The 22573-nt window shown below is 43.1% G+C and overlaps 1 protein-coding gene across 1 annotated transcript in view; it reads left to right on the forward strand.

Annotated features, from left to right (window-relative positions):
- Positions 1-21217, forward strand: part of LOC147705960 (protein-glutamine gamma-glutamyltransferase E-like) — a 176377-nt gene extending 155160 nt beyond the window's left edge. The window contains exons 11-13 of the mRNA XM_086932424.1: positions 14820-14977; positions 15228-15361; positions 20821-21217. Coding sequence (XP_086788550.1) covers positions 14820-14977; positions 15228-15361; positions 20821-20971 — 443 coding nt within the window. The 3' untranslated portion in view covers positions 20972-21217. The remainder of the gene's footprint in view (positions 1-14819; positions 14978-15227; positions 15362-20820) is intronic.
- Positions 21218-22573: the final 1356 nt, after the last annotated feature.

The raw sequence follows: 22573 nt of genomic DNA on the forward strand, positions 1-22573 counted from the left end.
GCCTATCTAAGTTAATGTTTTCTCCTAACAACGAGAATAACTCTTGAAACGCAAAAACACAGCGTTCCCTGAACTTTTATTTTGGCCTTCAGTTTTGATAAACAGAACTTCTAAAATTTTGAATTATTTTTTACTACAACCAAATTATTTTCCTCATTACCAAAATATTTACCTTTTTTGGCACAGAGTAATCTGCGTAATGTAGAACTATTCTTAGAGAACAAGATTTCTATTTTAGGAACCTAGAGACAATATTTAAACTTAGCCTCTAGCACATGTACAGTCTCATATAAATCTGTGATGAATTGGTCTCGACCTTCTCTTCTGTATTAAGAGCCATTTCATAAATGTAATTTAGTGAATCCTTCAGTCAGCATTTCAAATGTAAAACTATATGCATTGTTTGAATGATACCACTGCTTAGAAAACGTAAAGTAAAAATACTCATTTTTCGTGTACAAACCATTTCAAATGTATTCTTTGTATTTTTGGGGTGGGATTGTAAACACATGCTTAGGAATGTTATAACTGCTTAGTATTTAGTAAAGATGGACATCCTATGTGGAGTGGTTGTTGTGAACGTATCTAGGGCTCTAGTGTAATTTTCACAATTCATGCCCTTATATAGATATAACTTATCATATCCCTATATAGGCATAAGAATCATAACCATATTTAGACACAGCCAATGCAGTCCAAATGCGGCATGGCTACTTCCACTAAGCTCCTAGAGTACAAATAGTTCTTGAAGACAACCACCCTTCAGCAGTACGGGTATTCCCCCTGCTTCAGTATTGATTTGTCCCAGAACTCCTGGAGCGTGTAAAGAACTTTGAGTTCTTAGTGGCGTTATTATGTCTACCCTTACGTCAAACTCGGCACCTTCCAGGTATAAATATACCCACATCTGCCCTAGCAAAAACACGATGGTTTGGAGCAGATCGACTAACTACTTGCCCGACGCCCTGCTGTAAGCGAGTGCCGAAGGAAGCCGACCCTCCAGCTGACGCACTGAGAGAGATGCTGTCTTTTCTCCTGCCGAGAAATCCAGCTCCAGTGTTTCCCTGCTACCCTTGCGGGTTACTGGGAGATCGAGCCCAGAGAGAGAGATACAAGCAAGACCTCCTTCATTCTATAACCAAGGGACGGAGCTGATTGGACCCTTGGAGAATTCTTGGATAGATTTTTGGCAGAAACTATTTAACTCAAGCTATAGCTCACTTACTTCTTCCCTTGTAACAGACTTAGGTTAGGTACACCGGGGTAGGCGTATTTTAGATGCACCAGTTGAGTACTTTTAGTCATTATTTATCATTGTATGTATTTTATCTATTTTATGTATCTTATGGCTTAGAAACCATATCATGCTTTTACAGTATTATTTCATAATACTCATTCTACTGTACGCACTTTACCTCATAGCAAGTATTACAATTGTAGCAATTCACTTATCTTGCATGAGAAAGAAGACTGCTCAATAAATAACCTCTTTTATTGAAAACGCCCGTCTCTCTATTTCTCTGCAAAAACCCTGGTGAAACGAAGCATGCACGATTGACTGAGTGAAATAGCCACCTATTGTTTCCGCGACTCTGATTCTATATTTCTTATTCTTGGGGAACAAAGTTGTCTTGGTATATGGTTGTCAGAAACTAATCCCTTCTTGTGTATTCGAGAAAGTTTCTAGTGACCTCTAAGCTAGCTGGCATTCAGTTAGACTTGCTCATATTCACTATTTGAACAACCCCAATTGCCCAGAGTAAAAGTAGGACAAAGGAATGCAGCAGATAAGCGTCGCTGACCAGTAATGAGAAAGTACCAATTTGACGATAAAGGGGGGATGGCCCAGCCCAGCCTCCTCCGGGCTTCGAAGGGCGCGCCCTTGGCCCGGGCTTCGACCGCGCGCGTCCCACGTCGCGGGAGCCCAGCGTTGTTTTAAGCGCCTCCGGGCGCCTGCAGTGACGTCCTCAGTGTGCGCGGTCCCCAAGCACACAGGGAAATGTAGTCCCCACGCGGCGAGAGTGGCGGCAAACTCAGGGCAGTCTGGCCGGAACCGGAGCAAAGCCGCAGAGCCCCTAGCAGCAATCAGGTAAATGCAACCAAACTGGATTAGTGTCCCGCGTCGCGGGAGGTGCAGCGTTGTTTTAAGCGCCTCCGGGTGCCTGCAGTGATGTCCTCAGTGTGCGCGGTCCCCAGGCACACAGGGAATTGTAGTCCCCACGTGGCGAGAGTGGCGGTAAACTCGGGGCAGTGTGGCCGGAACTGGAGTAAACAGCAGAGCCCCCAGCAGCAATCAGGTAAATGCAACCAAACAGATAAACACAACAGTCCCCTGTAGTCGGCTGCAGCGTAAAATGAAATTCATTCCATTTAGTAATAACAGTGGGATATTGTCAACAAATGTAATTGTGTCATACCTACTGTAGCCTAAGTGTACATTTGTATGTTTCTTAGCCCTGAAGAAGTTGCGGTATGCTATCCTGAGACTCACAACGAAACACATGTTGGCTAAGGCTAAGAATAACCGCTTAGAAGAAAAGCATTAAATTGAATCAAAAGACCGAGCAGCGTACTGTTACTATTACTATACTGTTGCTAATTTCATTTTGCACTGCAGGCATGTGCAGGGGTCTGTAAGAACAAAGCCATGAAAACATATCTGATGATTTTCCACCAGCAATTTGAGAAATCTTTTAACATAACCGCAATTGAGCTACAAAATCATTCTTTGTTTGGAACAAAAAATCGGTTGTAACATAGACGTTGTTCAGTCCACTCCATTTTTAGGCCGAGCCTAGAGGCAGTGCGCATGCGCTGCTCTACGAGGCATGCTCTATTGAAGTATGTACATGAAGCCCCTCCCACTCTCCGCCCATATTTTTCATTGACTTGTGTCATTGTCCTTCGTAAATGCTGGATTCTGATTCGTAAATAGGCTTGTAAGTCCCTCCTTAGTACCGCCTTGTCTTCATTTTTAGCCTCCTATGGCGAGTGGCCCTTTTACTTTGATTATTACACGGTACCTGTGATTTTGTTTGTAAGCACTATTTTCATTATTGAATTTCTCTTACTGCATACAGGACATGCGCTGCTTCAGCTGGAACCGCTTGTGTTTTTTTAAGCAGCACAGCCCGCTTTATCTTATCTTATCTTATGTGTTTTTAAATTACCAACATGGGTGTTTGCTTTCTCCTTAGCATGGGCACCCGTTACACTGTAACACGGACGCCTGCTTTTACTATAATCCTGTACCCGGTATTATCTCAATTCCCCACCCAGCCCGTCACTGCTTAATCTCGCTCTATTGCCCTCATGTCTGTTTCTCCGTCCTCTCCCACCAAGCAGGCCTAAACCCCTGCCTCGTTCACGAGATCATCTACATTGCCTCTCTCCTTGTTTGTGTGACACTGGGACTTTGGGGGATTTGCCCAGGATCGCAGGATGTTGGGGGGTCGGGAATCGATCCTGGTTCCCAAGTCGACAGCGTTGACCGCTGGGCCACTACTCCTCCCTTCGTATTCTTAATAATATGGAAAAGAAGTAAAAAAAATAAAAACTCACCGGGCCCAACAACTATAATGCTGCGCCACTGTGCGTCAAGGTCTGCGTAACCACTGCAAAATTGTTCAATACATCTTGCTACACGTTGCTTGCTTTTCTGAAAAGCTTGCAATCGATATAGTTCTACAGGAAAAAAGATGCATTTCTGACAGAAAACTTAAATATTCCTCTTATCTGCGGTGACAACACTTTCTAGGAAGCCTCTGCAGTTAAAAAACACTGAAGGCCACGTCATCGTGAAAGAACTAACATGCAGTTTAAAGTAATATTAAACAAGCACAGCAATAGCCTTGTTTCCTATGAGAGGGTGAAGTGGCGCCCAATGCATGCAACTGTTTGCCTGTGTAGTGAAGTAAAGAGAAAAGGATAGTAAGATAATGTTTGGAAAATGTACCAGGGCCATGCTAAAAATGAAACTATCTTGGCCCCAGGGGTACCCTACAGTGTTTAACTTGATTGCGTTTATTTGCCTCTGTTAAATTAAAAACTGCTGTACCGAGGCCATCTATTGGGGGGGGCACGCCAAATTTAGCATGGACGAGAGATCATTCAAACAAGCTTTGCTTTGCCTGACAATGGGAAATTGTTTAGTGCTTCACTGCAACGGGGCAAGTCCTGGCTTCAAATGTGACACGCCTCTCCGTGGATTGACACTCTATAGTCGATCTGACGTGGTTTGGCGGCCCCAGTTGGCCCTTTTTCTTCTCCCAAACACTACTGCCCATCCCCCAATTAGCTCTTGCAGTGTGTTCACGGATGGCCTTCAGCCACCTCTTCACCTCAATAAAGGTTGCACAGTGGCCGCCTTTGTCCAAGGTTCTTTGTTTTCTCTCTGCGAAAGTATTTGAAATTACGTGCCTAAAAATATCAAAACCTCATTCTGCCAGTTCCATCAGCACCTAAAATCTAATTACTGAGATGACTTTGCTATAGACTTTTGTATAGCTTTATAGAACCAATAGCGTGGCGAAGTTGCAACAATTTTCAGACCTCCAGGGCGAAATAAAATTTGCCTGTCGGAGCGCTCCCCAAACGAGTGCTTATGCAATCATTCAGTGCTACCACTAGATGACTCCCTGAGGTTACTGCCTTACTTGCCTTGTTGGGACGCTGAACCCGCTCAGCATAATAACTTGTCCACGCCATAAAACAAAATGCTTATCCAATTAAGTGGGTTTGATCTTGTTCTGACATGGACAAACCTGAGGTGTCTGAGCCTTATAAACATAGCTGCTTAGTGGCCCAGTGTCACAAGTTTCATCTCAACCCAACCCTGGCTTTTTTTTAGCAAACAATACTTTTAATGCCAAAACCTCTAGGCCCTTTTATTGTATTAAAAGTGAAACTACAAGTCCCAGAATGCAAAGTGCTACTTGTGAGTAGTAAAGACTGATTAGAGGAGTCACACTTGACACAATAATTACTTGTTTAGGGCTAATGCTCTGGTCAGACTTGCTTTAGAGCTTCAAAGGTTACATGCAAAAAAGGTTTCAAGACTAGCAGGGCACCTCAAACTGCCTTTTTCGACAAATATTCTGACCATTTTTTGAGCAGCGTAGTTATGTTTTTAGGTCGAGCCTGCCGGCAGTGCGCATGTCCTCCTTTCTCTGCGAGACTGCTGTGGTAGAGCATGGGAGAGAAGCCGCTCCTCCCATATTTTTCCTTGGCTTGTGTTATTCGTTAATAGGCTTGTTAGTCCCTCCTCAGTACTGCCTTGTCTTCATTTGTACTCTCCCATGGCGACTGGCCCTTTTACTTCCGTTGTTACACAGGAACTGTTAATTAATCTGTGAGGACTAATTACTTTATTGAGTTTCTCTTATTACAGGCTGGACATATGCTGCTTCAGCCGAAACCGCTTGTGTTTTTTTAAGCAGCACGGCCGTCCCATTAACACAGGTGGCTGCTTTCAATCACTTAAACCCGGCATTATCACGTGTCTGTTTCAACCCCCCAAGTAAATGGATTTAGAAATGATTAGCAAATTAAGTCATGTGAATCCTATGCTAATGGGCTGAAGCTGACAACAGCACATCTGTTTAAAGTCACCTGACAAGTTGTTTTCAAAAGGCTGATTTATTAACCACCACACCACCACCAATACCACAACCACTGCCAATGCCATCACCAATACCACCACCACTGCCGATACCACCACCACCAACAATATCACCACCAATACCACTACCACTACCAATACCACCAACACCAATACCACCACCACCAATTCCACCAATACCACACCACAACCAATACCACTGCCACCACCAATACTACTACCACCAATACCACCACCACCAATACCACCACCACCAATACCACCATCAATACCACCACCACTACCAATACCACCCCCAATACCAATACCACCACCAATACCACACCACCAATACCACCACCAATACCACACCACCACTAATACCACCACCGCCAATACCACCACCAAAACCACTACCATCAATACCACCACCACCAATACCACCACCACCAATACCACCCCCGCAACCAATACCACTGGTACCATCAATACCACTACCACCAATTCCACCACCACCAATACCATCACCAATACCACCACCAATACCACCAATAATACCACCACCAATACCACCACCATCACCAATAACAACACCACCATCAATACCATCGCCGCCACCATCAATACCACCACCTCAACCACCACCACAATATCACCACCACCACCAATACTACCACCACCAATACCACCACTACCAATACAACCACCAAGACCAACACAACCAATACCACCATCAATATCACCACCGCCATCAATACTATCATCACCAATACTACCACCACCAATCCAATACCACCACCACAACCAATACCACCAATACCACCACCATCAATACCACCACCACCAATACCAGGACCACCACCACCAATATCACCACTACCAGCAACAATGCCACTACCAATAATACAACCACCAATAACACCACCACCAACACCAACACCATCAATGCCACCACCACCATCAATACCACCACCTCCACCCCTACCAATACCACGAACACCACCAATACCATCAATACCACCACCAATACCACCACCACCAATACCACCAACACCACCAATACCATCACCACCACAACAAACACTACGAATACTTCACCAATACCACCACTACCAATACCACAACCAATACCAACACCACCAATGCCACAACCAACCAATATCACCACCACTAATACCAACACCAATGCCAGCACCACCACCACCACTACCATCACCAATACCATCACCACCACCAATACCACCACCACCACAATACCATCACTACCAGTACCACCACCACCTATACTACCACCCCCAATACCACCACTACCAATACCACAACCAATACCAACACAACCAATACCACCACCACTAATACCACCACCAATACCACCACCACCAATACTACCACCACCAATACAATACCACCACCACCAATACCATCGACATTACCAATACCACCACCAATACCAAGACTACCACCACGTATATCACCACCACCAGTAACAATATCACTACCAATACCACAACCACCAATACCACCACCAATACTACCACCACCACCATCAATGCCACCACCACCATCAATACCACCACCTCCACCACCACCAATACCACCAACACCACCACCAATACCATCAATACCACCACTAATACCACCACCACCAATACCACCACCAGTACCACCACACCAATACTACCACCACCAATACCACTACTACCAATACCACCAACAATACCACCACCGATCCAATACCACCACCACCAACACCACTGCCAATACCAATACCACAACCATCAATACCACCACCACCAATACCAAGACCACCACCACAAATACCACCACCAATACCACGAGCAGCAATACCACCACCACTACCAATACCACAAACCCCAATACCACTGCCACCAATACCACCACCACCAATACAGGACCAATGCCACCACCACCATCAATACCACCACCTCCAGCACCACCAATACCAACACCACCAATACCACCACTACCAATAGCACCAACAATACCAACACCACCAATACCGCCTCCACTGATACCACCACTAATACCACCACCACAAATCCAATACCACCACCACCACCTCCAATACCACTGCCAATATTAATACCACCACCAATACCACCACCCCCACTAATACAACCACCACCACCAATACCACCAATACCATCACCACCAACACCCACAACACTACCAATACCACCACCATCAATATCACCACCGCCATCAATACCACCACCACTACCACCACCAATACCACCACTACAAATAACACCACCAATACCAATACCACACCCTAAACCAATACTACTACCCACAAGACCACCAATACCACCACCACCAATACCACCACCACTGATACTACCACCAATACCCCAGCACAAATACAACCACCAATACCACCACCAATACCAGTACCACCAATACCACCACTAATACCAATACCACCACCACCACCAATATCACCACCATCAATACCGCCCCCACCAATACCACCACCACCACCAATGCCACCACAACCACCAATACCACCAATACCGCCACCAGCAATACCACCATCATCAAAACCGGTACCACCACCACCAATACCACCACTAATACCAGTACCACCAGCATCAATACCACCACCACCGCCACCACCAATACCACCAATGCCACCACCACCATCAATACCACCAATACCACCACCAGCAATACTAGTAATACCACCACCAATACTAATACTGCCACCAATACCACCACCACCAATACTACCACCACCACCAATACCACCAATGCGACCACCACCACTAATACCAACACAACTATTACCACCACCATCAATACCACCAATACCAATACCACCACCACCAATACCACCACCACCAATACCAATACCACCACCTCAGCGCCTCTCGCTCAATAGTAATAGCAGGGGCAATGTATGTGGCCGGAGTTGCTGCCGAGATCATCTCTCCCTCCCTCCATTTCTTCTCTAAAGCACAGCCAACCCTGAACCAGGAGGTGAAGCCATGGCCCTACTATAGCTGGGGTACTTTTTATTAGACCAAATTTAGCAATCACATTACGCAATGCCACATTTCACACTCAAATCATGAAGAGGGCAGGATATAGCCCCCATCCCGCTCTCCCTCTTGAGCGGCGATAGTGTAATCATCGAGCGAAACGTGTTGGAGCGCCTTTTTAGTGTTTATAACTGGGATTATATGTAACTCTCACTTCACACTTTGTGTCTGTGTAATTTACAACACTTACACATCTTCACTGCACTATTTATCACTACTTTGAAGATGTCGTAGGCCGGTCTCTTCCTCTGATATTTATAATCTAACAAGCGGTCGAGAAGGCCCTTTATTGCAATGCAATAGGTCTTGCATTTGCAAGAGTTAAAGCTATTAGTATTGCAAATGGCAATGCCGTTTATTTATTTTTTTAAACCCAAAACATAAATAAAAGGCATTGTCATTTACAATGCCAATAGCTCAAACTTACGTGAATGCATGACCTATTGCATTGCAAATGCTTTTTTATTATATGTTAGCATGCCTTAAATAAGAGTATCCAATACGCAGCAGTAGTAGATCTCTTGATTTTAGATTATAATTTGCATAAATGGCATTGCTTCTGATGCATCACATTAAGGTGTTGGCCTCGTTTGCTACCTGCCTTCCTTTCCTCTTGCCACATGTTCCTCCTCTCACTCGACATTTTCCATCTTTCTCGACATCTTTCACGTTCCCGGCAGACCTATATTCCATTCATTCTCTACCCTATTACTTTCGGTTCGGGTATCCCCTTTCACTCTTTTTGTTTTGGGCATTTCAATTTTTATTTTCACCTCAATGTCCAATGCCCGCGTTTGTTTTTGCACTTTTCATTCCCAACTCCAGCCTCTCTTTTTGAGTATTTTTCTCTCTAGCAATAACTGTCCTTGAGCCTCATTGTCTAACCTGCATGCTCCCTTCATCTCTTCGTTATATTATATATTCCCTTTCCAATCTCGTTCTTATATTTCCATTACTCTCAGTCTCTTGTGCCCAGTTCGGTACAATGTTCCATTTCCATTACTCTGAGTCTCTTATGCTCTGTTCAATTTAATTCTTCCATTTCCGTTACTCACAGCCTCTTATGCTTTCACAGTCTCATTGTTGAATTCTTTTATTTCCATTACTCACAGTTTCTTCTGCTCTTTCAGTCTCATTCTTTTATTTCCATTACTCTCTCCCATGGTAGCTGGCTCTCTGACTTGATCTTATCCTCCTTTTATGTGCCTTTGGCACCATATATATCAAATTCCTGTACTACTGAATTATCCCTGGCCTCAGCCTCTGTGCTTCGCTCCCTCTTTCATTTTCCATTGTTCCTTTTCTTCAATCTCTTGCTTCACACGCTCCCTACAAGTCTCAGTCCATCATCCTTTCCATAGTCCAACACATTTGTTCTTCCATCACTTTTCTTGTACTGCCAGTTTTGTTCTATCTGAACTCCCTTGTGTTTTAACGCTCTCCTTCACACACTCCCAGTACATGTATGTGTTGCCTCAGTTCGTGTTTCTCTATATCATGTGTTTCTTGCAGTTTGCAGCAGACATAGACCCACTGCAGTTTCTGCAAAGCAAACTTTTTGACCAATTGTCTGTGCTGAATACTATGGCAGCTGCGCCCAGCAGAGGTAAACACAGTGGGGTGGGGCGTGGGTAAGTCGACAGACGACAGAATAGGTATAATTAAATAAATAATTAATGCCTATTCCATTGTCTGTCGGCTCCCCCCCCCCCCCTGCCACGCCCTGCCTCGCCACACCATGCTTACCTGAGCCGGCAGCCGCTGTACCACGGCCTCCTTGTCTTGTTTCCACTTCATGCTTATTTCTTTTACCACCCTACACTTACTGTCTTTTTGTCTCTCTGATGCAGATTATTTATCATCCACGCTTTCCTCTTTAGTTACGTATTTCCTTTCTTTCTCTTCCCCCTCCTTTCCATCTGTTCTGCCTTTCTCTCAATCTTCCTCAAAATCAGATGCTGAAGAATACGATCCAGTCTCCAAAAATAAGTGCTGGCGCTCACAGCCTATACCACCAGCAAAAATTAAGCACAGCAGAAATCTTAAAGGGAATAAACAAGAAGAAAAGGCCATCAGGTAATTTAACAGTCAATTAGTCAATGAAAAGCCCATCTTTTCAATGCTTTCTGTTGGAAATTTGCCATTTCTGTAGGGTCACCCAAGGTTGTTGCCATCTGCTGCTGAACTCATTTTTAGGTCGAGTCTGGGCAGCGCATGCGCTGCTCTGCAGCTTCCTGTATTGGGTTATGGAATAGAAGCCCCTCTTACTCTCCGCCCATATTTATCATTGGCTTGTGTCACTGTCCTTCATAATTGCTGGCTTCTGATACGTTATTAGGCTTATTAGTCCTTCCTTAGTACTGCCTTGTCTTCATTTGTAACCTCCCATGAGGACTGGCCCTTTTACTTTGGTTGATACTTCTTTTTTTAGTCTGTATGCACTATTTTCTTTAACGAGTTTCTACTACCGCAGGCACGACATGCTTTACTGCAACATTCGTCGCTCCATGCGTGCTTTCACTTTCTGAGCAGCCGGGACAAAGACGGCCGCTTCTTAGAATAGGTCTCACATTTACAAGAGTTTGAGCTATTGGCATTGTAAATGACAATGCCTTTTATATATGTGTTAATCAGCAAAACAGACCAATAAAAGGCATTGTCATTTACAAAGCCAATAGCTTAAACTCTCGCAAATACGAGACGTATTGCACGGTAAATGCTTGTTTTTCTTTCTTTCCAATGGTTAAGAAATGGATTTTTGTCATGGATATACATTGTGGGGAAGTCCTGCAGAAGAGGGTATGTTTTTCTAATGTTTGAACCCATAGAAGGCACCCTTCCAAATGTTTTTGGGCATGGTATTCAGTTTGAATCAAAAGATCTATTCCAAACCATGTGCAAGTGAGGGTGTGCCCCTCTGCCCTTTGGACTTCTATAGACAGAAATCATGCACCCCCATATTTCGCTTTGTATCTCTTTCTGATTGTACTACTCAATCAGGGCCGGACTGGCCATAGCGGGCACCGGGCAATCCCCCAGTGCCGCGCACGGGTGGGGGCTAATTTTGGGCACCTGGGGGCCGTTTTTGCACCATAGCTGCAAAATCGGCCCTGTAACAAAATCGGCCGAAAACCGGCCCCGGCAAAGAGCTCAGTGGCACCTCCAACCCACCCCCTCTCCGAGTGGGGGGGGGGGGCAGCCGAGCACTTTGCCAGAGCCGGTTGTGGTTCCCAGTCCGGCCCTATACTCAATCAGCACCATTGAGTACCTTTGTCCATCCAGTACCTTTGTCTGTTTTAAGCTGGTTTTGTTGTCTTGTTATACATTTTCAACAATCAGTCTATGTTGTTTTCTTTAAATTGAAATCATATAATTAACGTTTTATCTTGATCACATATTTGTTTGAACTGTCCTTTTTATCCTCTACCCTGCTTCAATGCGTTTCAGGTTGCTTAGCCCTTCTTTAGGTGCCAATTATTGGTTACTTCGTTTGAAACCAGAAAACAAAAGGAAAAAAACGTTTCCAATTATCTGAATAAACATCATATTCATAGTATATTATAATACTTTTTTCTACATAAAATCTATAAGCTTATAGTTAACTTGTCTGTGAACAATGAATTATGTTTAGTCACCTCTATGCACATTGACTCTAACATTGATGTGATTAGATGAAGAGATAAACAAGAAAGGGATGTGGGGTTAAATGACGTAACCCCCCCCCCCACCACCTTCCATTAAGAAAGGATGATTTGTTCAGAAAGGATTTCTCCAGGTTGGTTTCTTCAACCTGGTAAGACCCATTCTTTATAAAAACGATTCATCAACATTGGTTTGACGAAAACAGTTTGGCAGAACCACTTTTATGAAATCATACCATTCCTTCACTTTCTTTTGTACCTTCAGTTCTCTGAGTCTCCAGGTATCCAGAAAATCTATGTTTAGCCATACTTTCTGCCACTTCGTCTAACCGGGAAAAAGTTGTGAATTAGGTTTTCTATCCCTAAACAGTTCAGGTCGAGGATTTTCTGTAACTTGATGTTGTGTGAGACAGTAAGCAATCAAATGTTCGTTAATTTCATCTCTCTATTCTGACTAATATTTTTAGACACGTACACACACAGAGTACAATCCTTTTTTCACTTGGGGCCAGATGTACGACCCTATTTTGCATGTGCAAATGGGTTTGCAACCCGTTTGCGCATGCAAAATACAATAGGGCCATGTACAAACCCTATTTAGCAAGTCACAATTTTTTTGCGACTCGCTAAAAGAATTTGCGGCTCGCTATTAGGAAGTGGCATTCCAAGGGCCCCCCTTCCTAATAGCGGCTCATCCCTTACCGTTTGTGAATGCTGGGGAAAATATATTTTTAGGGGTAGGCAGTGGTCCCAGGGACCACTACCTGCCCTTAAAAAAATTAACGAAATGTTTCATTTTTCTTTTTGTAAATGCATCCCATTTTTCTTTAAGGAAAACGGGATGCTTTTTAAAAACAACTGCTTTATTTAAAAGCAGTCCCAGCCTTTGAGGTCTGCTGAGCCCAGCAGGCCACAATCCCTGGGAGGGACAGTCATTTCCAATGGGGTCGCAAATTGCGGTGGCTCATTAATATTCATGAGCCTTTCATTTTGCGACCCCATTGGGAATCGCTAACAGTGTCCCAGACACTGTTGAGCATTTGCTTCTGCAACTCGCAAATTTCGACTCGCATTTTTTCACAATTTGTGAGTCGCAAAAGCAAATTGTCGTACATCTGGCCTTTAGATACGTGCACATTTGTGTAGAGCAAGTCTGTACTCTGTTGTCAGTGAGCATGGAATCAATAAAACCTCTCTAACAATACTTCTTCTAATAATTTAATTACACTCCTAGTTGGAATTTCAGCAGCACACTTAATTTCAGTCCAGCCAGATAATAAGTCTGACACAACAGTTATGTAAGGAAAGTTTACTTTTTCCAGTAAAAGGTCCCACAATATCCAAGGGAGCCTCTTTCCATGGTCCACTGTGGAGCCGATAACACTGCCTAAGTTAACCTTGTGTAATTGAGCCACAGGAATATTAATATTAGATTCATGCTTAACTTGTGTCAATCTATATTAGATTTACACGTGCTGTTACACATTCAGGGGGTCATTATGATGGCGGATTTCCCGCATACTCCGGGCCGGCGGAAGCCACCACCGGCCCGGAGGATGCGGGAAATCCGCCGAGGAGGCTTGAAAGACCCACCGCCAAATTAGGATGGCTGGTGGGTCTCACAATCTGTCCTCCGCTTTTCCACCGCGGTCGGAAGGCGACCACGGCGGAAAAGCACTAACATGGCTGGCGGTGTCTATTAGACACCGCCAGCCATATTAGGATGTAGGGAAAGTAATGCTTTTCCGCGGCGGCTTTTCCGCCATGGAAAAGCATACGGACATTCACTTTGGGGGCCCGTTGCGGGCCCCCTGGGTGAAGGTTGCGTGGGGGGTGCACATGGGGGTTACCTATAGTACCCCCCTGCCTTTGCGTGCACGAAGCGGCAGGCACCGTGCGGTGCCTGCCGCTTTGTGCATGCAAATGCACTGCTTTCATTTTTTACATTGCGGCGGGTGCTGTTTCAAGCAGCACCAGCCGCAATGTAAAACATACAGGATGTGACCGCCAGGGTGGCGGTCACATCCTAATTGCCATGGAGGGACCGCCGCTGCCCATGCGGACGGTCCCTCCTACTCAGGGGTGGCGGACGGACGCAAGTCCGTCCGCCATCCTAATCGGCCCCTTAGTGTGCATCAATGAGGGAGAGTCATTTCACCCCCTCCATATAGCCCAACTGGTGATGTTAGGCCTTCGTTCTTTTTATATGATCATAGGAAGTCTTGAAAACTTGCAGGCAGCTTCTGGTTGGCGTACTTAGGATGAATCAGGGGAGAAGGATGTACTAAATCGACACAGTATTGTGTCTTATATTCTTTCTTCAGGAAAAATATTAATTTAACTTTTTGATGATCTCGATATATATTTTTGTTTTTATAATTTATAAAGAATTTAGGTAGTCTTCAAATACACAAACATGATGGATTGAGTGACTGGCTGAGGATAGGATAAACTATCCCTCAGACTGCTCTCTGCTCATCACTGGTGATGGGTTGATGTTGTTATGTTTTTTTGCAGAGATGAAGATTCCATTTGAAATACCATACTCTGAGTACGTCAAATCTTTAAGCAGCGACAACCTGATTGAAGTAGCAGCTCTGTTTGAAGTGGAGAGTGGACGGAAATTGCTGGTGCGCAGAGACATATCCCTGGAGAATCCACCTCTTATTATTCAGGTACCTACATAAGCCCTACTAAAACAAGAAAGCAAAAAAATGGGATATTGTAAATTTTGCTGTAGTATTGTAGCATCTCTTACTTTCTTCAAACGTCCTTCACTTAATTTTCTCAAACCATATCATATGAATGACTGCCATATGTGAAGGATACCTTCCTGGGATACCATCAGATCAGCCTGTACCCTCATCAGTATTTTTTTTTCCTCTTTGAAAAGTACAGCCATGTCTATTTCTGTTATTTTTGTAGTTCCTGGGAAATGCTGTTATGAACCAGCCAGTAACAGTAGAAGTTGCATATACCAACCCCCTGTCAGAAGATGGGATAGGCTGCGCGCTTGTGGCAGAAGGTAGTGGACTGATTGAAGGACAGTTGCGAAAACGGTGAGTGAAATTGTAACTTTTCTTTGGTACAGCCAAACAGTAGAGTGGTAATGCTGTATACATATTTGGTTTCTGATTTGGAGTCATAGGAAGCAAAATTATCCTCCCTCTGCAATTCCACTCGACGATATGTGCCCACACCACACTTTCCTGGGTGTTGAAACACCAACCCCAATTTTAATTTAGTGCAATAAAATTGCACGAGGTTTTGGCTGCAGCTGCCTCAATTTTTGTTTTTGGCAGGGTGCAACATTCCAAACTCCCCACCTGACCGTTTCTTCCACTTCAATTCCCTCCTTCCATCCCGACTCCACTCAGAGATCCATGTATACATTCACCATCTGCTTAACAGAGGTGGTTGATGTATGTGTTAATCTCCATGGAATTGGCAATTCTGTTTGGATTTAAAACTCGTTCCACAAAGTAATTGCCCATTCCATGGGATCCAACTCATAATTGCATACCACAAGTGCAGTGTTACTGCACATAAGGTAAATTCTGGATTCAGAGTTATCACCCTGCCATTACCGTGCAACTCGTAATCAAGGTCTTAGTGTCAATGATGCGAAGGGTTCCTATCATGAGGGTTAGCTGGTTATCTTAGGAAATAACTGATGATGGGTGCCTTTCCTGAGACTGTTCCATGATGGGACTGTAAAGCAGCAATGAACAAAACAATATAGGGCTTATTTAGAAGCCCCTTGCGCCGCCGGTGCGTCCCTTTCGGGGAGGCACCAGCCGCTCAATTTGCTGCCCCATATTTACATGGACAGGAAAAGCCAACCTCCGTGACTTTTCCTGTCCTTCTAAATACGACCCCTTCACATGCAGCACTTTGAGTGAAAGAGGGGTTCCATGAGTGTTGCTGTGGGTGTTCCCTTGCAACACCCATGGAACCGGACACATTTCCAGATTTACAAAAAATTGTATAAGTGAAAATGCGTCTGAATGCCGGAGGCGCAACTAGGTGAAATGTTTTAATTTCTCCTCTTTTTTTTCCTCTTTCTATACGTGCTGCATTCTGCGGCACATATAGAATGAGGGAATCACCTCTGGTGCATTTATTTGTGAAGAAAGATGGCCCTTCCTGCACATAAACGATCTTTAAAAAAATGACATTTTGCAAGTTCTATGTGTGCTAATGCAGCACACATAGGAGTTGAAAAATCCAATTTTAGATTGTTTATGTGCAGGAAGGGACATCTTCCTGCACATAAACAATCATCCATGTGACACAGGCATCCATGCACCATAGTGCAAGGGTGCCTACGTCAGTGAATGACCGCAAATTTTGCATCAGCTCAGGGAAGAGCAAAGGGATCCGTTCTATCCTGCTAGATATGACGCATCCCTGTGCTTTGGAAGTGCTGCAGCGTGGCGCAGCCAAAGGCCAAAGCTGCAACTTGTGAACTTGTCATTCTGTTGTTGGGGGTAAAAAAAATGGCAGGAATTTTGCACACCTCTAAAAACCCATGCTTGTAGAGGAGACATTTTTGGACTCCAACACTATTTATACTCTCATTTTGAAAGTGCTGGAATGTGGGTTGAACATTTTTGTAAGTTATAGATTGGCGGGGCCTATTACGACATCCGTTCAGGCACGTGTGGGTGTTGTGATTTTAATGTTCTGAACAAATATACTGTCATAACTGTCTTTCAGAGATGGCACAGTGGACGCATGAGCATTGTCTGAAACTGAACGCTGGGAAATCTGAAATCCTGCTTTTTTGGAGGTGCCAAGCTAATTTGGGACGCCACATGGTGGCCACAAACACTCGGCGCTGCTCCTATCCCTAAGCAATGCGCAAGAAATCTAGGCATTCTTATTGATAATACCCTATCCATGAAGGACCATGTGCGGGCCCTTTGTGGTAAGGATTTCGCGACCCTGAAACTACTATCTAGACTCTTCCCCTGGATTCTGTTGGACTGCAGAAGAACAGTCACGCAAGCCCTGCTCATAAGTCAGCTTGGTTACGGAAACGCTTTATTCGTGGGCATGACCGAGAACCTTTTCACACGGCTACAAATGCTTCAAAATGCCGCAGCCAAACTGGTATGCAATAAAAACAGATCAAGCTCTGCATCAATGTGCAAGAAAAAGCTGCATTGGTTACCCACGCGTCAAAGAGCAGTATTTAAACTGCTCAGTCATGCACATAGAGCACTGTATATAAGCGGCCCTAAAATACTCCAGGAGAAAATTGAGTTTTATGTCCCCACAAGGAGCCTACGGTCACTACATCAAGCATTAGCCAGAACAAAGTGTGCATCAAGAAGGTGAGGACTGGAGGGCGCTCTTTCTCTTATCTGGCAGCTAGGAAATGGAATGAGATTCCCCTGGACCTACGGCTCACTCCTAGCTACCTGGCGTTCCGAAAAAAACAAAAAACTCAGTTATTCCCTAAAAACTAATATTTACATGCCTTCCCTACAAACTAATATTTACATGTCTCCCCATATCAGCAGCCAAGCCCTGTTTGCTACTAGCGCCTTGATATTCCTTGGGATGAGTGTTGCGCTTTATAAATAAATAAATATACCACTTTCTGATCATGTTTTAGTATTTAATCTCCTCTTTGTCAAGTATCGGCCCATCATATTGAAAAAAATTCACTTTTTTAGGAGGTCCGAGGCCCCTTTTGAGTACTTAGGACTCTCTCTGCATTTTATTCATCATCTATTGAATGTCTTCTGAATCACTAAAACGATAAGGAAATTGTTGAAAGTCTCTGAATAAAGGAATGTCCCCAATATTATCTTTACCATATTAGCCTAAACAGCTGCTATTGTTACTGACAGGCCAACTGATAAAAACAAAAAGGTGATGGGTGGGATGCTTGAATTATTTTCAGCTGCTGGTAATTGCTCTGGGCCACACTCCAGTCTCTCATCTTTTATATTCACCGTGCCACTTAAGGCATAGATCAACTATGTACGATTCAACACTGGTTCTACTCCAGCTCAAACTACTAGAGAAAATTCCCTCTGCGTGGAAACACAAGCAATCCAAGACTGCTTTGGTTCTGATTTATTGGTCCCATTAATTGCTCTACACATCTTACTTAGGGCATCCGAATGCTAAAAAACAAAAAGTTGCTGGTCCAATGCTGAATTTATCTCAGTCGCTGATAATTATTCTGTGTCTCATTCCAGTCCTTCATTTTTTGTTCACTCTGCAATTGCAGCCAGGGGCCAACCTTCCTGCTCCAATAAAAACAGTCCAACTGCATCTCACTGAGAGAGACAAAAAGGTCATGGGTGAATTGCTTGAATTAATCTCAGACACTTGTAAATATTCTGGGCTGTATTCAGGTCAGTTGCATTTGTACCTCCCTATTGCTTCACAGACAGGTAATAACCCTGAGCTAACTAGCAGTATTCCTACAGCAGTAGAAAGAGTCCAAACGTCCTCCTAGGCCTCATCCCTCTGAAAATGTGAACACAAGCAGAGCGATTTTGTCCTTGTTGGTCCTGATTAATGATCACAGATTGATTCCCAGGGCGCAGTAAGCTACAGGACCCATCTGTGGCCATACGCACTGCACTTAGGGTGTCTCACTGACCATGATGATAAAGGTGGTCCTGAGAGAAGTCCTGGTTACAGAGGACGAAGGATTATTGAGGTTGAAGTAGATTGCAGTAGCAAAAGTCCTGGGTTTTGCTGTTACAAAACAGTTTTGAGGTAAGTTATTTCAGTGGGCAAATCAGAATACTTTAGGTCTGCAAATAGAATCATCCCAGGACAGGAATCAGGATGTCCTGAAGACATAAATCAAGGTGTCAACGCTAAGTTCTTCAGTACATTATTTACCAATTATGTGAACCATTATAAGATGAACTGTGGTTAAATTGTGCTTTGATGCAACCATTGAGAATAATAGTGAAAAAGATGTGCCAATTAAAAATCCCAAAAAATAAAACACAAATCAAAATATCAAAATAGATCTGTTTAACTTCTGCATCAACAAAATCCACAAGAAGAGCAATGAAGCTGAAACAAGTCCATCATTAATTGCAGCATACATTTTTCCATATAGCATTCATAACTCACTAAGCCCAATAACCATTATTGCAAAAGAAAGAGAAAGAGAAAAGCCGGGTAGTACCTCTGGTAAAGAGATGGGCCTTTGTCATTTTTGCTACCACTGGCCATAGACTGCTGCTGGCATAGTACAAAATTGAACCATGGCATTCAGAAATGGTTATGAATGCCAGTATTTTCACATTTGAAGGCGATCAATATGTCCGGATTATTGATCCTGGTGCATCAAAGATCCTGTCTGGCAAGACACTGGCATGCAAGCAACTGAGAATGCACAAACACACATACACAGACAAATAAAGCTAAATACATACCAGCCCTTACCCAAACACTGATAATATTCAGCTCTTTTTTCCTGTGATGGTTGAAATGAAACCATCAAATCTTGAAACCCCTTCTCAATTAGTGATCATGCATGTGTATCTCATCCATGTCCCACAAACTTTGCCATAAGTGATATTTTGATAACTACAGCATTTTATCATCAAACCATGCTTAGGAAGTAAGAATAACCGAGTGTTGACCTATACAGCTGCTAATATCATAATATAAGACAAAAGAAAGTTGTGATCATCCAAAGACATTGAATATCCGTTTTTTTTATCCAAATTGTCTTTATTAATGGATATTATATTACATTAATCAATTAAATGATTTTTAAACAATTTTGTATTCCTGCTCGAGTGTGCATATAATATTAGATTGAAGAGAATTTTATTGAAAAAAATCTTGAAGAATCATGAAGTCTGGGTTCTAGACAAAGACAGTATTTTTATTTCATTAACAAAACTGGGTGAAGAGCATCATTTAAAAAAAATGTTGTAAAACTTTCAACTTCTGCTCAATTAAACTTGTGCTGAACTTTATACCGGAAATCTTCAAGAGAAAAATAGATATTCACCTTTTATTTATATGAAATGTAGTGAAAAATGAGTTTCACTTGTTTGAATTGAACACCTCTGAGATGGTGAGATACTGGGAAGGCTTCCACTAAGTGGATAGGACAGTATGCAAGTGGGAAAAAAGCAGCAAATTCCAACCTGTCGATTGTTAAGGTTATTGTGGATATCAGGCAGGGCCAGGATATGTAGTTCATGCTATGGTGATTATTTCACTGTTTCCTCAGACGTGCAACCCTGCTCATTATTCATCATATATGTATATGTTATGCAATGAATGGAGTGTATTTTATTTCATTATGACTCAACCATACCTGTAAATTGCAGTACCTTAGTGATCACATAGAAGTCCAATTTGATTAGATCTTTTTTCTTACTAAGTTCTTGCTTTCTCTTGTCTGATTCGAAGCATCTCCCTTGGCTCAAATTCATGAAGACTTTTCTGCATTAATAAATGTGAAGCAATATCAATCTTACCACCTGCTTCAAAAAAGACTTTTGTTTTTTTTGTTTAGGTTGCCACCTCTGAATCCCAGAGAGAGTTCCAAAATGCAGTTCAGCATCACCCCTTCTAGGAGTGGCACAAGGCAGCTGCTGGTTAGCCTCACATCAAAGACATTTCCGACTATTAAAGGCTTCCAGGGGATAGAGGTTGAAGCGGCTTAATGAGATTCCAGCACTGGTCCAAATCAAAATATGTCATTGTTTTATCCATTTATATATTTAATCTTTATTGTCATCCGGTAACTATCATGACCAGCACTGCTTTTTTGTTTAAGGTCCATCTCAAGTCATTACATTCAATGTCCTATCATAAATCATTGGTGTTCTTGGGCTATACTGTTTATGTGCGTTCAGTGTCTCAACTGTTGGGAGGTTTTGATGGTTCAAAATAAAACATATGTGTAAATCGTCTAATTGTTTTCTCCCTCCACTATCTGGCATCCCTTGTGTCTTTCATACTACTATAATTCTCAGTTATCTTTCTTTGCCAACATCTTCCCCACCCCTGGTACTCTTTTCAATTCACTTCACTGGGTGTCTCTTCTGACCTATTTCTTTTACCCTCACCAGATTCCACTAGGCCAAAACGGCATTTCATTTTAAATCAGGTTAGTTTTACTTCCGCTGCCTCGAGATATGTTTCATAAATCAAAACAGAGAAAGAAAATCAATTCAGCTTACACTCAATTTTTGTTAACTTCAAGAAACTAGTGCATAGAGGCTTATCCATAATCTGCCACAAAAACATATCCATAAGCACAGTTATGGCCTTGAATGACTGGTCCCTGGGAAATTAAGACTATTGTTTCCAAAATTTGGTGATTGAGTCCAATTGTTGTAGAGATCCCAGCGTGACCTTTAAGTTGCACTCAGGTGGTCAAGTTGCTGCCACATCCATGTTATGTGAATTATGTCGGTTTTACTGAAATGTCTAATAGTAACATGATTTTTGCTTTGATTGAAAGTCTGAAATACTGCACTGTTCTAATACTCAGCAAGGCAGTAACCATCAAAATGCCCGAAAATGGCTCAAGGATTTTACTGGAAATTAATGTGTGGCCTACAGGAGAGGAGAGAATATGGAAGGTGTGTTTTAGACCAAACAATGTGCGAGACACATATTTTTTGGCCCTATAACGTTTCTGTGTCACTAGGCCAAGAGACCTAAGCAGTACAAAAGGGGGTGGTGAACAGTCCAGCCCGAACTGCCAAGCCATGCCTTCCTTGGCAGTTCGGGCAGGACTGTTCCCATGAGGCACAGGGTCAGACTGATTTGCATATGACCATGTCTGAACTGGGATGGCAGAGTGGGCTAATGAACGGTGATGGATTAAACCCAGATCTGTTGACTGGCTGTGAGTGTTTGATTGGTTCAGATGCTCCGTCCATCACCACCCCCTTTTGTAAGAGACCGAAGCAGGGAGATTCTCCAAAGTTCTTCTTGGATATTAACACATTTAGGAAAAGGTGATCTTGTGAGCTTTGATTAGAAAAGAGAAATACACTTACAGTAGCAATAAAATAGGAAAGTGTTTTTGGTAAATTGTTTCTTTCATATGCAAAAAACTCATGAGAATCAAAGATCACTTTGAGGTCGTTCACCATCATTGTTGGTGTAAGGGATCCCATTAAGATTGCCCAGCTGAAAGGTAGGGCAGTTATGGTCACCTGAACAAGTCATAATATCTCTGCTGGGCGATAAAGAGGGTCATTGAGTATGTCCTGCAATTACCACACTCATAGTTGTCGCACCTTATTTTGAGG

Source organism: Lissotriton vulgaris, chromosome 7 (assembly GCF_964263255.1).
Source record: "Lissotriton vulgaris chromosome 7, aLisVul1.2, whole genome shotgun sequence".
Taxonomy (NCBI): domain Eukaryota; kingdom Metazoa; phylum Chordata; class Amphibia; order Caudata; family Salamandridae; genus Lissotriton; species Lissotriton vulgaris.